This window comes from Gymnoscopelus braueri (assembly GCF_963280865.1).
Source record: "Gymnoscopelus braueri genome assembly, chromosome: 6".
Classification (NCBI taxonomy): Eukaryota; Metazoa; Chordata; class Actinopteri; order Myctophiformes; family Myctophidae; genus Gymnoscopelus; species Gymnoscopelus braueri.
The window spans coordinates 54,112,411-54,127,410 of NC_137607.1; the positions used below are offsets into that span (position 1 = coordinate 54,112,411).

Below are 15,000 nucleotides of genomic sequence, written 5' to 3' on the forward strand. Positions count from 1 at the left end.
TAGCGGAGAGAGAAAGAGAGTGAGAGGAAGGAGCACAGCAGAGAGTATAAAGAAGTATGAAGGAGGGTGGAGTCCAGAGGAAGGCCATGTGGTGAAATCTCAGACTGTATTTAGGAACACGTTCAAAAAGGCTGATCTGACAGACTGTGGTACACGAGAGCACAGAGCCCATTTTGTCTCTGAACCTTCCCTCCGCCTGCCTGCCTAGCTTGTTCTGTCATTATGCTGTTCCTGTGGCCGCGCAAAGTGGAGTCGTCGACAATAGGCTTATGGGCCTGTAAAAGTTCAACCATATGCATGGAGGAATTGCTTATTAATTCAACAAATGGACAAAGGCCTAGACTCTACAGAAAAAAACTAACAAATGGGGGCTCGTCCTAGTCTTTAAGGACGTTGATGAACCGCAGGGTAGTATATCCTGGACTTTGGGTTCATTTGGTGTCTAGTGTGTTAACTGTAGGGGCTGCAGTTATACACCAGTAGAGGAGGCTCCGAGGCGCCCTTCATTCTGGGCGTGTCCTGTTAGTTGACCGTAGAGTGTGTGGACCACATAATTGCATTGTCCCCGGTTCAATCAAAATGTCAATCAATCAGACTGAGGTGATCAACTGAGCTGATCAAAAACAACCATTATTAAAAACATTACTGTTTAATGTGCATAACACCTTTCTACCCAAATAGTCATAATGTATCTTACCTTTATTATTCATATTAAAGAATTGACTCACAGGGTGCCCTAGTGGCTCACCTGGTAGAGTGCATACCATTAAGACTCAGTCCTTGCTTAGGCCGCCCAGGTTCAAATCTGACCTGAGGCACTATGCTGTATCTCTCACTCCTTGTATCCTGTCTCTCTATCTGAATAAAGCTTGAAAATGGCAAAAACAAAATAAGGCTTTAAAAATGATTGACACGTTCTTTGTTGTAAAATTGTCTGGCACTGGTTGATCACACCCTCCATGTAAAACGATTAAGTGATCATGTGCCTGAAAAGACTGGGCTAGTCACTGCCATGAAGATATCATTATAGAAATGTGTTGTAGTCTCACTGGTCTGTTATTATGGTGTGTTTTGAAATTTGTGTTGTGCTCAGTTCTGTGTATTAACACATTTAGTGCCAAACACGAGAATTCTCGTGTTTGTAAATACACTCGTCGAGTTCCATAAACGAGGATTCTCGTGAGGGCAATTTTTTTGTTTTATATTTTTTCCACACGGGGCGCTCTAACGCAACTTAGGAATGATCCACGGACCCTGTAAAATGGAATGGACGGATGTGAATCCTGTCCAAAAAACCTACCTCCCGTCCACTCCCATTATAGGATCTTGAGAAAATGGTCCTCATCTCCATATCTTTTTACCGTGGTGAAAACGAGCCATTTTCGATGGGCGATCACTCGCGAAATACTATTGCTCCAGTCGACCAGACGACCATCACGCACCCTTTGTTTACATCCGGGTCCTCGTCGAGGCGTCTACAGCTCTAAACGGTAAGATCGGTGGCACTGGATGTACCCTGCTTTAAAAAACCTCTGGAACTTGATGTGTTAAAGTTTAACCACTTTCAACCTGGAGCCCCTATTTTAGGCATGTCATTCTAGTGGAAAAACATTGAATCGGCTATTTTAACTATTTTCCTGCAACACAATCGTATGCCAAAGTCATTAAAAACAATTAAGTCATTAAAACAATAAGGTGTTTGACCTGTTAAGAGGTGACCTCTGACCTGTGGTGACAGAGTGTCACATTGGGGCCAACAGTGTCACTATGCCAGGAGCTGGCTGTGTGACAGGGAGCCACTTGTCACTTCACTGTCCTGTGGGTTTAAGGTCTGGTCACTACATTCCCCACTAATCTGTCAGGCCTGTTCAATCTGCATGTGCACAACGCTCTGGCGCGCGCACGTGTGTGTGTGTGTGTTTATTTGCTTTATTGGATGGCGTGTGTGTGTGTGTGTGTGTGTGTGTGTGTGTGTGTGTGTGTGTGTGTGTGTGTGTGTGTGTGTGTGTGTGTGCGTGTGCGTGCGTGCGTGCGTGTGTGAGAGAGAGAGAGCAGCAGTTCCTGTTGGCCACCAACAGCAGCCCATGTTGACAAGCGCCTATCAGGTGAGTTGGCAATGATGAGCAGTGTAGTAGTTGTCTCATCTACACACACACACACACACACACACACACACACACACACACACACACACACACACACACACACACACACACACACACACACATCGCCATAGACATGCACCCCCAATGGCAATGGCAAATCTGCCCTCTATCTTATGCCAGCTGCAATTCAGTTCTTTGTATGCCAGTCTGGGAACACACCCTGGACTCAAGGTGCCCCTGGAATTCTCACACACATGCACGCACACACAACCATATCACAGTTCAGTTCAGTCACACAGCATTCCACACATACACACAGAGCAAGGTCTGACGCTTATTTTTTAAAAATGGGGAATTCCCCCTCATAAAGCATACTTCACATAAGCATATTTATACCCTTTGGAGGGAGAGAGAGATACTAGTTGTGAGCTTATGGTCTTATTCTTACCTCAGATTGCATTCTGTTGCTCTTCTCCAACTATTCTGTACCTTTCTGTCTCTTTCTCCTTCTACTCTGTCCTTTAGTCTGTCTTAAGGTGGCTCCCTCTTGTCTCCATGTTCTATTCTTGTACTCTGTCTCCTCTGCTTTATGTCTATCCAATTAACAACTTTGTTAAAAGAAAAAGAATAAAACTAGTGAGCACATTGGATAATGCTCCCATCAACATTTATTATAGAAAATAAGGATAATCAAACTACTCACATGACATCAGTCTTTACTCTTTGTTCACTTGGTATTTTAATTTCTATAATTTCTTTTGAACTACAGTACATCAGTGTTTTTAGTCTTTCTTGTGGTGGCTCTCCGTGCTATTCTTGTACCCACTGTCTCCTCCACTCCGCTTCATGTCTTCCCACTTAATGTCATATATAAAAAATAAAATAAAATACATTTACTGCTCACATGACATCACTCTTTGCGCGCTTCCATGGATATAATTCTGACCCAGTTAGGCTAAAAGCTGTCTCCTGGCTGCTGCTTCACCTTAGTAACGTTACTGTCATATGTTTAGGATGCGGACAATTAGCACTGTTACTGTCGTTTGCACCAGTTAGTTTAGTTTTCATCTTGTCTAAAGCCTAATTTGTGCTCAGTGGCAACGGGAATCAGGAAGGGGGTTTTAACAAGTTATTATTGACATAACTGGTAGTGCTGCACGATTAATCGAAAAAAGATCGTGATCTCGATTCAGACACCTATGCGATCTCGATTTTGAATTATGACGATTTTTTTTTTTGCTTAATATTTTTATATTTACAAGAGAATTGTGTGAGAATCGTGTGAGAATCGTGTGAGAATCGTGATCTCAATTCTTATGGAGGAAAATCGTGATTCACATTTGAGCAAGAATCGTGCAGCCCTAATAACTGGTCCTGTTGTTTGCCAACGCTTTCGGGGTCCCGTGGTTTTTCGGAGAGTTTCCCCTTTAGATTATGTCGATTTACTTTTCAGCCAGCCATTTTCAACACTTTAAAGTTCACACTGAAACCTGCAGCCTGCTGCACCAACTGTGTGCAAGTTATCACGCAGTGAGAGCGCGCTACAGCTAGGGCTACAGCCTTGGGGCTCATTGTAGAGAGGGGGAGGGATAGGCGCAATCCCGCCGAAATTCAGGCTCTGCACACAATCACACACAAACAAACAATCATATCACTATGGCTCAGTCACACGGCGTGCACACACACACACACACACACACACACACACACACACACACACACACACACACACACACACACACACACACACACACACACACACACACACACACACACACACACACACACACACACACACACACTCTCTCTGTCTCTCCCTCTCTCTCCTCTCTCTCTCTCAGTCTCATCACATCCTGCTGGGCTGGGGCAGATAGGAGAGATGATGTTAAGTACTTTGGAGACCAGGAGAGAGAAATCACTGCCTTGGTTTTCAATCTCATACTTTTAGGGTCTGTTGACTTTGGTTTGAATTTATGTACTGTACTTAGTCGAGTCATTATCTGAATGTGTGTGTGTGTGTGTGTGTGTGTGTGTGTGTGTGTGTGTGTGTGTGTGTGTGTGTGTGTGTGTGTGTGTGTGTGTGTGTGTGTGTGTGTGCGCGTGCGTGCGTGTGCACATGAGGAGGTGAAGGTGTATGGGTGTGGAACAGAGTGATGGGGCCTGAAGCACAGCTCTACTCTGGGCTCTGTTCGGTTCTTTATCTCCCTCCCCTTTCCTCTTCTCCTCCCTCCCTTCCTCCACAGCCTTGCTATGTTCTGCTTCTCCCCGTTCTGACCCGAGGACATGAGACTTGGACAGGAGATGTGGAGAGGAAATCACATCATGGGTTTTCTGCAGGGTAACGAGGAGATGAAAGATGACTCAGGCTGAATGACAGACGCCGACGGAGAGAGAAACAAAACAGAGAGAGATTAACAGGTAGAAAGAACGTCAGTCAGACAGGCAGGCAGGCAGACGGCCAGACTGACGGGGAGGGGAAAAAAAACCCATGGAAAAAAAGGCATAGACATGCTCATACATAAAAAGCAGGAAGCCAGACGAGGCAGACAGGTAGTCAGGTTGGCAGAAGAACAGGTAAGGGATCAAGCAGGTAAGCTAGCTAGGCAAATAGATATGGATCAAATGCGAGACAAATACACAAACACATCTGACACAATCAGACAGATATGCATGCATGTGGAAATAGACAAGACACCACAGGCATAGAAACTACTAGGCCAACGACGATGACAATAGGCCAATGAAAACTAGCCCAGCAGTAGGGCAGTACGGCCACAGGCAAGAAGGTCAGGGGTTAAACAGAAAAGACAAAGATAACAGACAACAGAGGGATAAATTGAGAGAGGGGGGGAAAGGATTAAGGAGCCAGGTGAGGTGTGTCCAGAGATTCCAGAGGCATCTAACCCCTGGAGCAGTGGGAGGGACAGAGGGACGGACAGATGAGTGACAGATTGGTGAAGGACGGATAGAGACGGAGTAATTTCTGTCCTTTCTCCACTCCTCTACTTGCTCTAACGCCCCCAACCCCCCCGCACCACCCCACCCCCTTCACTCCTCTCTCATCATTAAGGAGTTGTGCAGTGAGATACTCCCTCTCCGGTTACCTGAAAAGAGACATCCTCTTTTCTTTTAGCTCTCTCTCTCTCTCTCTCTTGCTCTCCTTCCTTAGTCTTTGCCCTGCGGGCAAATTCTACCTGTCAGATCAAACAGGCACTAGGCCTACAATACACTCTTAACTCTCTCTCTCTCTACCCCCACTACTCTGGAAAGTAAAGAAAGAGGGGGGGGGAGAGAGAGAGAGAGAGAGAGAGAGAGAGAGAGAGAGAGAGAGAGAGAGAGAGAGAGAGAGAGAGAGAGAGAGAGAGAGAGAGAGAGAGAGAGAGCAAGAGAGATAGAGAGACACACAGACAGACAGACAGACAGACAGACAGACAGACAGACAGACAGACAGACAGACAGACAGACAGACAGACAGACAGACAGACAAGAGAGAGAGATAGAGACAGACAGAGATAGAGACAGACAGAGAGAGAGAGAGAGAGAGAGAGAGAGAGAGAGAGAGAGAGAGAGAGTTAAGCAGTTAACACCATAACCCAGCAAGGCATCAGACAAAGGGATTTTGTTCTAGAGAAAGAGGGTTTTAAATGACAGAGTGAATCTGGCCTCAGCGTAGCAGGTAGTACTCTAGTCACTTTATCAGACTCCATCTTAGTGTCAGAAACCCTCTTGGACTGGTGTGTGGGAAAAACAAAATACAACCTCATCACGAATGATTCACCATCAGCCATGAGTGTGCTGCTGTTTGTTATAGAGTTGTTCCAATACCAGTAGCGTAAAAGCTGCCGATACTGCCTAAAATGCTGGTATCGGTATCGGCAAGTATGTAAGTCTATGCCATTCCGATACCACGTCATTTATCACATGATGATATTTCATTTACAGTAATATTTTGGATGCTTCTGTTGATGTTGCACGACTGTTTTATACTCTCACTGTACTAATTACATTATCATTTTACTAAATTAGATTTATTCCCAGATCAGTGGTTCTCAAACTTTTTAATTTCAAGGACTCCCATAGCTCTGAGTGTACAAATGGAACCTAATGGACCCTTACCGGTCCATTAGGTTCCATTTGTACACTCTCAGAGTTACAGACCTGTAAGAGTCCATTTGGAACCCCCTCAAGGAACCCAGAGGGTGCCTGGACCTCACTTTGAGAACCACTGTCCTAGATTGTAATTTAATTTACCTCATGTAATTTACTTACATGAGGCTTTGTACCTGTTTCGTCCATACATGGGCATGGTCACTTTGTCCTTAGGCCCCAGCCATAAAAGTCTGTCCCCCTTTCGTCCATACATGGGCATGTTTTGTACCTGTTTTCTCCATACATGGGCAAAAAACAGGTTTTGGTCACATTGTCCTTAGGCCCCAGCCATAAAAGTCTGTCCCCCTTTCGTCCATACATGGGCATAGACACAGGTTGACACGTCATGTGAAGTCTGGGTCTGGCAGAACCAGGTCTCCTGGTCTTGTTTATTACACACTGGTATCGGATCGGTACTCAGTATCGACCGATACGCAAGTTATTGGTACCAGTGTCGGGAAGGAAACATTTTTATTGGTACATCTCTGTTTGTTACACTGTAAAGGTAAAGGTGCTGGAAGTCACACAAGTAAGGAACACAACAGACAGTGACAGTCACTAACACATGGTTGCACACTCACAGGTGACACACACACCTCCCTCTCTCTCTCTCTCACACACCCCCCGGCTGATGGCTTGCAGTCTCACCGGTTAGACAGCTTTGCGGTGCCCTGCCCTGCCCTTCCCTGCCATCCAAACCTCTCCCACACTCCTTCTTCTATCTCTCTCTCTCTCATCACTCCCTTCCAGATGAGACACCGTGGCTTTCTGGGCCAAATAAGGCTCTCTAGGAGCAGCACGGTGACATTGACGAGGAACGTCAAGTTCAGTTGTTAGGAGGAGGGCTAATTCCTTTCACATTCCAGTGAGAAACGCACTGCACCGCTCTGATTACATGGTTGCATTGTGTGACACAGGAGGAGCACATGCTGTCTATTGTGCAACAAGTCATTCACAAAATAACATAATAATTGAGACGCTGGAGGTGGCGCAGGGGTAAAGCACCTGTCCACCACCGCAGACATCACGGGTCTCACTGCAGTGCATTACAAACACAACTGGCTGTGTTCAGGGAGAAGAGAAGCCGGGCAGTGAGAGCCACCTGCGCTAGCAGCTCCTACACTACATGCTGGCACAGCGCCTGGCAGTGGTGGGGGTGTTGAACGGGAGGAGTAGGACGGAGTATGTTATGATTATTATGATCATTATTAGATTTGATAAAAAATAATAAAAATGAGTCATTACTGCATATTGTCGCTGTATATTGCCTCCATATCTCCATATTCAAACTTTTTGTGTTTTTTCATAAATTAAAGCCTTACTTGATCAAAAGATCAAATCCATAAGCTCGAAACGCGGCGCGAAGCGACACGTTTTGAGCTTGTAGATCTGCTACTTTTGAATTTTAAACCTGAAAAGTAAAAAGGTTTCGGAGGTTTCCACCCGACAGAGACAATATATTCAGAACTCAGAAACGAAGTCAAACAAAAAGGAATTTGTTTTAGCAGTGGTGCAGAGACACTTGGCATAAAACAGTAAACAGTTAAATTAACAAGGGGTGACACACACACAAGATACAATACATGGACATAGGGGTGACACACAGTGCAACAGATATTGCCGATTAGCTGGATAAGCAAGACTAGCAGTCAGCTATCTCTTAAAAACCATCATAATTATAACAGTATTTCCAGCCTGACCCCTCAGCAGCTGCATGGGACATAATTAGACTGATCTCAGCCAAGAGGCCACTGACTGTTTACTTACAACCAGCCGCCTTTAATATGCTGGGAAGCCTAATAAACACATAATGGGATTTTCACACAATGGCCCTTTTCACCAGTGGCACAGCCCGAATAAGGGCATGTGTGTGTGTGTGTGTGTGTGTGTGTGTGTGTGTGTGTGTGTGTGTGTGTGTGTGTGTGTGTGTGTGTGTGTGTGTGTGTGTGTGTGTGTGTGTGTGTGTGTGTGTGTGTGTGTGTGTGTGTGTGTGTGTGTGTGTGTGTGTGTGTGTGTGTGCGTGCGTGTGCGTGTGCGTGCGCATGTGTGCGTGCGTGTGTGCGCGTGTGTGAGGGAGAGTGTGTGCAGACGGTATTCAAATGGGCCAGTTAATCAGTCTAACAGTAGGCCTGCGCTCTGTCAGCTGACTGGTCTAAAATGAAAAGACCCAATGAATGACTCCTCTCTCTCTCTGTTTCTTCAGGGCTGCCCCCCCCCCCTCCTCTCTCTCTGCTGTTGTCCTTATCAATGATATCATCATTAGTTTTGAAGGTCATCTGATATGGTGTTTTTAAGGCCGACAGCAATTCCGATATTTCTGAGAACAGGAAGACCGATAGGCCGATATCAATCAACCCATATCTTTTCCTCTCTCAAAGATTATCATAAGCCATAATTAATATAGTAAACTCTGTACCCTAAAAAAGGCATCTGATTCCACTGTCTGCGCATGTGCCTTTCCTTCTAGACAGGCGTATGATCTCTTACTACTGTATTTAATAGTAGCTCTTGAAATGTTTTTGCTTTTGTATGCATTCAAAACACATGTGAAACACATTTCATTAAAAACAATTGAATCAAATGAAGTCACTTTAGCAGACGATAATAAAATAAACAATGCTGCTGTTTAAACAACAACAATAATAGACAGGAAATATCTTGGGAGACTCCGATCCAGTCGGACTCGGTGACATTAATATTTACAGTATGTCTGTGAACCCCTCACACTATATTTGGGCAGATATTCAGTTGAGATCAGACTCAAATCGGTGGGAACGCCCCCGCAATTGTCACGCAAAATCATCCCGGTTATCCTCTTGTGTGGGGCCACAATTAGAGGAGAGTAAAAAGGACAATCACAGATGACTCTTAACCCATTTAGCATCTGTGTCACTTTTTCATTTTAGCTAAAAAGCATTATTTTACACTTTTGGCTATTCAAAAATAGCAGATCTACAAGCTCATAGCGTGGCACTGAGTGCCGCGCTACGAGCTTGTAGATCTGCTATTTTTGAAAAGTTGTGAAAATGTGTGCAAAACTTTGAATATATATGGTTTAAAGCGAACATTTTTAACTCAAATCTTTGCTTATGGGGAGTCCCTGGAACAAAACATTTTGATATGGGGGTCGGCGGCCAAATACATATCATTTTGGGGGTCCTTGATATAGAAACATACGTTTTTTTCAGAAAACTGTTGGGATTTAGAAGACATTTGTAGAATCGGCCTCAGGTCTTAGATTAAATACAACTATGGTAATCAGCCTACAAGTAATAATCAGCCTACTTGATGCTTTTGTGTGACACTGTAGTATGATCAAGTAGGGCATTCATTTACAATAAAACACAAAAGGTTCAAATATGGAGATAAGAGGTTTCCACCGAGTCGACAGCAATGATGTAATATACAGTATATGGCACATGGCAAATGCTTCAAAAGGGATGCTGACAACAGCATCCCTTTTGAAGCATCCAGCACACGCCTGCATGTGCACTGCACATGTGCATGTGCTTCTGCGAGCAAGTGAGTGAACAGTGTGTGTGTGTGTGTGTGTGTGTGTGTGTGTGTGTGTGCGGGCGTGCGTGTGTGTGTGTGTGTGTGTGTGTGTGTGTGTGTGTGTGTGTGTGTGTGTGTGTGTGTGTGTGTGTGTGTGTGTGCGTGCGTGCGAGCGTGCGTGCGTGCGTGCGTGCGTGTGTGTGTGTGTGTGTGTGCGTACATGCCTGCGTGCGCATGCATTTGCACGTGCGAGTGTGTATCTCAAGACTGTTGTTTTGGATTGAGTTCACTCCCACATCTAGGACCTCATTTATGAAAACAGTTGACAATGCATAAACATCAGCCACTTGGGTTTGGATTACTATTCTACTCCACGTCATGGTGTGTAGATGTTTCTAACGAATACAACACACACACACACACCCACACACCCACACACACACACACACACACACACACACACACACACACACACACACACACACACACACACACACACAGCCTCCTTACACCTGCGAGACAACATTCTGTCTGACCTTCAATTAGCGAGACGCAGGAATGTGAAACACAGATTAAGGAATGTGCCTTTCCCTTTCTCTTCTAACGGGAGTATCAGAATGTTGAAATTCCCACCCAAAAAAACACAAACTCTGGGAACAGACACACAGTGTGTTTCACATCACATTAAATGAAATATGATAGGTTCATGAACCGCGGATGGTGTGTTCGCATTGGTGATCACGCTTGGGAGGGGCAACACAATTATACAGATAGCTGGAACATAATTACAAAGTAGGGCAAGCTGTCAAAAAGTGGCAGACGTAGATTATGAAGTCACTGCGTCATCCTAACACTGTCAAATTGAGTGTTGATTTAACTCCTAAAGTGTTACAAATCGAACCATTTACACAGCCATAATGGTCTATTTGGTTCCACTTGACTCTCAAGAGTTAAATTACCACTGAGGATTTTACTGTGTACAGTAAAGCACTCATTTTTTTGTCACTGAATATACATACATTATTTCCTTTTACCTGTATGTACTTGTCACTGGATTATATAGCTTTGACACGTTACCACATACTTCAGTTGGCCGTTGAAATGTCTATCTGCGGTAACAATGGATGGGTTACCTGATTCATTCAATCAAGCTGTATGTCAGCAGAATGAGCAGATTGAGTTTGTTCATTTGTTGCATATTGAATAAGTTATCAGCTGATGAATACCAAGCACCCCTCATTGTCACCATAGGCCTACACACACACACACACACACACACACACACACACACACACACACACACACACACACACACACACACACACACACACACACACACACACACACACACACACACACACACACACACACACACAGCAGTACTGATAGTACCTTAGAGAGCCGTTGGTTCTATGGCAACATGAGCATAAGTAAGGAAATTCCCGAAATGTCCCACAAAAAGCTATGTTGGAGGTGGAAGTGTGTTTATTGGGACTGTTCCCAGTACTGGTGTACTTTGTCAGACAGAGGAGTCCTTTATTCCCTCTTCTGTGCCTGAGCAAAACCTCATGTCTCACAGACAGGCTGGGACTGATCTAAAAAAAGGGACTCTTGTGGCCTTTGAAGTATCAACCGACGCCATTTTCTTATTGTGGTGTTGATCAGTAGAACTGCTGTGTGTATTGGTTCAATCAGTTCGGCCTGTGTTCCCTGGACTTTAGTATCTGCTATCCTGGTCTCAGACTTAGAAAAGTTTGCCTCACCTGCAGTATCCAGTGCCGTTGCTGAAGGTCTGACACGTAGCATTGTTAACACACGGCTTCACACCATCGACACACTGCAGCCCTGCAAGACAAGGAAATGAGTTAGGATACATGGACAAAGCGCGGGAGACCAAATTAACCACATGAAAACTAAGTGTCCCTATTCTGGGGTGAACGTTTGACAAAAATAGCCGATCTACAAGCCGCAAAGCGGCGCGAAGCGGCAACGCGGCATGCCGTGGGCTTGTAGAGGGTTTAGGTGGTTAAGCTGATGGCCAACATAAAGGTTTTTAGAGCTACAGTAAATATGGCTATGCTTAAATTATAATCGACTTAATATATAAATGTCCCCCACAGAATGGCTGAAGGATGCATTCACAATGTTTTTTTGTCATTCTACTGAATTCCAAGCGTACCCACACCATAGGCCTAACCGATTGTTCTGCTGTGTGTTGGCGCTGCCACTGTTCCAAAACGTCTGCAGCAGAGCAATGGTTTTGGCTCTGTTCTGAAATGTATAACAAAAAGCAGAACCGACGACTTGGCTCTCGACAAGCACGGCCTGCAAACCTTCTTCTCCTTTCGCCATCTCCATCTCCGACCCTGCCAACATCTGTTGGGCTAAACCACCTACCTAACTAGCCGTGCAAAGCCAGGCCGAAGTCAGCCAGTGGCCATGGGGGCAGCCGGACAGCCGGACAGCCGGACAGGCAGGCAGGCAGACAGAAGTGAGCCTTGATAGAGACAACAAAGCCCGACTATCTCCATGCCAGTGAGACACTCGAGGCCAGACACATCCTCCATTGTGCGGTCCCGAGGCCACCAGAGACATGGGGCTCAAGTGGTCTTCACGCACACCATGCTGGCACAACATACCAAACAGAAGGGTGTTGCTCCCGGTTCCATTTGTCAGATGGAGTAAGCCAGAGGAAACCTTTGTTGTGAATGATCCAGTCAGGCCATTTTGTTTCACAGCTTTTAACCACATTACATCACACACACACACACACACACACCGCACCTTAAAGCTGGCCTCACAATTTTAGGCCATGTCAAGTCATTTATGCTTTGGGTTCAAAATTGTCACTTTTTTTTTTTCTACAAACTCACAATGCGTCACATCATGACTCATTGTGATGTGAGCTTGTTGATCGTCTATTTTCACTATTCGTCAATCAGTGAAGTACAGTGCTTACCATAAAACCGGGAAAGCATGTGTGTCATTTTTCATTTTGCGCTGGCTATAAAAAAATAGCAGATATACAAGCTCACAGCGCGTCACTTCGCGCCGTGCTGCGAGCTTGTACATCTGCTATTTTTTTTTATTTAAAAAAAATCGTTTAAGTCTACTGATTTAGAAGGCATTTGTAGAATCGGCCTCAGGTCTTAATGGCTTAAGCAGTGGCGTTTGGTGGAGTCTAACGTTGACCGGGCCAGAACCGGGCCAGAACCGGTTTGACGGCTAAACTGGTTTTTAATGGCCACTCATTAACAATTCGGCCGAATGCAAATGAGCCCCACTTGAAAACAAAGGCAACGTTCTGTGGTCGGCTACAACAGAATAGGGTGAGGGGCTGCTAATGTTGATTTTTAGTTTTTTTCCCCTGGATCTTGCCCCTACACAGGGACAAGCTGGGTTTACAGACCGGGCCATGGCCTCGTTGGCCCCAATGACGATACGCGCCTGGGCTTAAGTGGTTAAAGGTTTTTAGGATCATATCTCTAAAAGAGATAGAGAGTGCACAGGGCTTCTTCCTGTAAGAGCAGGTCAGCTGATTTCAAAGCAAAGCCAGCCCAGGGTTCACAAGACAGTCATCACACCACAGGAAGAAGTGTGCTTCCTGTGCTAGATTCTGGTGTCATCTAAGGTCACGTCACGGGGTCCTCATCGATATGACAGGGCCAGCTGTACAATCGGATGACATGCTTTTATGATTGGGGGGTGGGTCAAATTTGTACTTCCTGAACTTGAATGATCATACGACTGATAACTGCTACACATTTTGCCAGCAACACTTTCCATGCAGGCTTTTATGATGCATGAATCTCTTAACCACAATAACCCTAGCGTCCCCATATCTGGGGCGAACGTTCTGCGAAAATAGTACAAGCTCACAACGCTTCGCATTGCGCCGCGTTGTGAGCGTGCAGAACAGCCATTTTCAGTGAAGATACTTAGTCTAGACGGAAAAAAGGAAGGGGCCTAGTATAGACCTCTGGGGGATTCCGGACGACTACAGTAAGTATATACTGTAGGGTGGTTAAATAATGTGTAAGAATAAGTGAGATAGGAGGAGAACCTTCTGAGTCGGTCTGCGTGGGTTTGTGCTGCCAACGACCTGTGGTGGGATCTTAACCTCTACACCACTGTCATGGGGTAAATATCCTTTTTCATTTCCAACATTTTTGTAAATTATTCTTTTAAAAGACTTTCCCAAACAAAACAAAAACATGCTTCAGAAGAAAAAAATGTCAACATTTTCCCCAAAAATCTAAGAAATTCCAAACATTTTATATGCTTAAGATGTATTGAAAACAGCAGACCTACGAGCTCACAACGCGTTGCATCGCAACGCGTTGCATCGCAACGCGTTGTGAGCTTGTAGATCAGCTATTTTCACTAGTTTGAGTAGCCGGGGAGACATCCAATTTCTCTTTAGGGTCTTGAGCCAAAATGTTTGCGAACCAGTGCTCTCTACACCCAGTAAACCCAGTTGTCCTATAGGATCTAGGCCCCACTACACAGGCCGTGGGTTCGTTTCAAGTCTTAAAACACTCAGGGCCCAGAGTACGAGTTCTGCTGGACAGAGACAGAAGGAAGACTGTCCTGGAGTCGGGCCGACCGGCATAAGCCATTAGACATGGAGATACAAGTACATAAACCAGCGTGAAATCCGTAATCCCAACACACCCACGCACACATGCCCATACATACACACAGACACACACAGCTCTTAAGCTTAAACTGATGTCACACACAGTTTCACGACGTCACAATTATGTCTGACCGCGAAACCATAAGACTATTTTTGTACCATTCCCCTACTGACCGAAACACACAAAAGGATGTCCATACTAGACATATCAGTGAAGGGTCTTTCACTTTCACTTGGGGTCTATCTCAAATGGAAACGTATTCATGAAAGATGTTAACAGGGTTATGTTAACAGGGCTATGTTATTTCATTGATTCTCAAAGTGGGGTCCGGGGAGTCGGGGACCCCCAGGGGTCCTTGAGGGGGTTGCAGGGGGTCCCCAGCAAAAGTAATTTAATATAGCATCACAATCACTCCTAACCACTTTATCCATTTATATGTTGGCTATTCAAAAATAGCAGATCTACAAGCTCACACCGCGTCACAGCTGAGAGCTTGTACATCTGCTATTTTTGAAAATAAATATCTAAAAAGTTGTAAATATATACATGGGCATGGATGGACAGGTGTTGGTGTGAAAGCTTTAGTCAACGTATAGGACACACAGAGGTGA

The 15,000-nt window shown here is 44.9% G+C and overlaps 1 protein-coding gene across 2 annotated transcripts in view; it reads right to left on the bottom strand.

Annotated features, from left to right (window-relative positions):
- The window catches only part of notch2 (notch receptor 2), a 75,104-nt gene that overhangs the window by 48,481 nt on the left and 11,623 nt on the right, over positions 1-15,000 (bottom strand). For both annotated transcript variants that reach the window (XM_080431383.1, XM_080431384.1), the window contains exon 2: positions 11,513-11,594. In XM_080431383.1, coding sequence (XP_080287509.1) covers positions 11,513-11,594 — 82 coding nt within the window. The remainder of the gene's footprint in view (positions 1-11,512; positions 11,595-15,000) is intronic.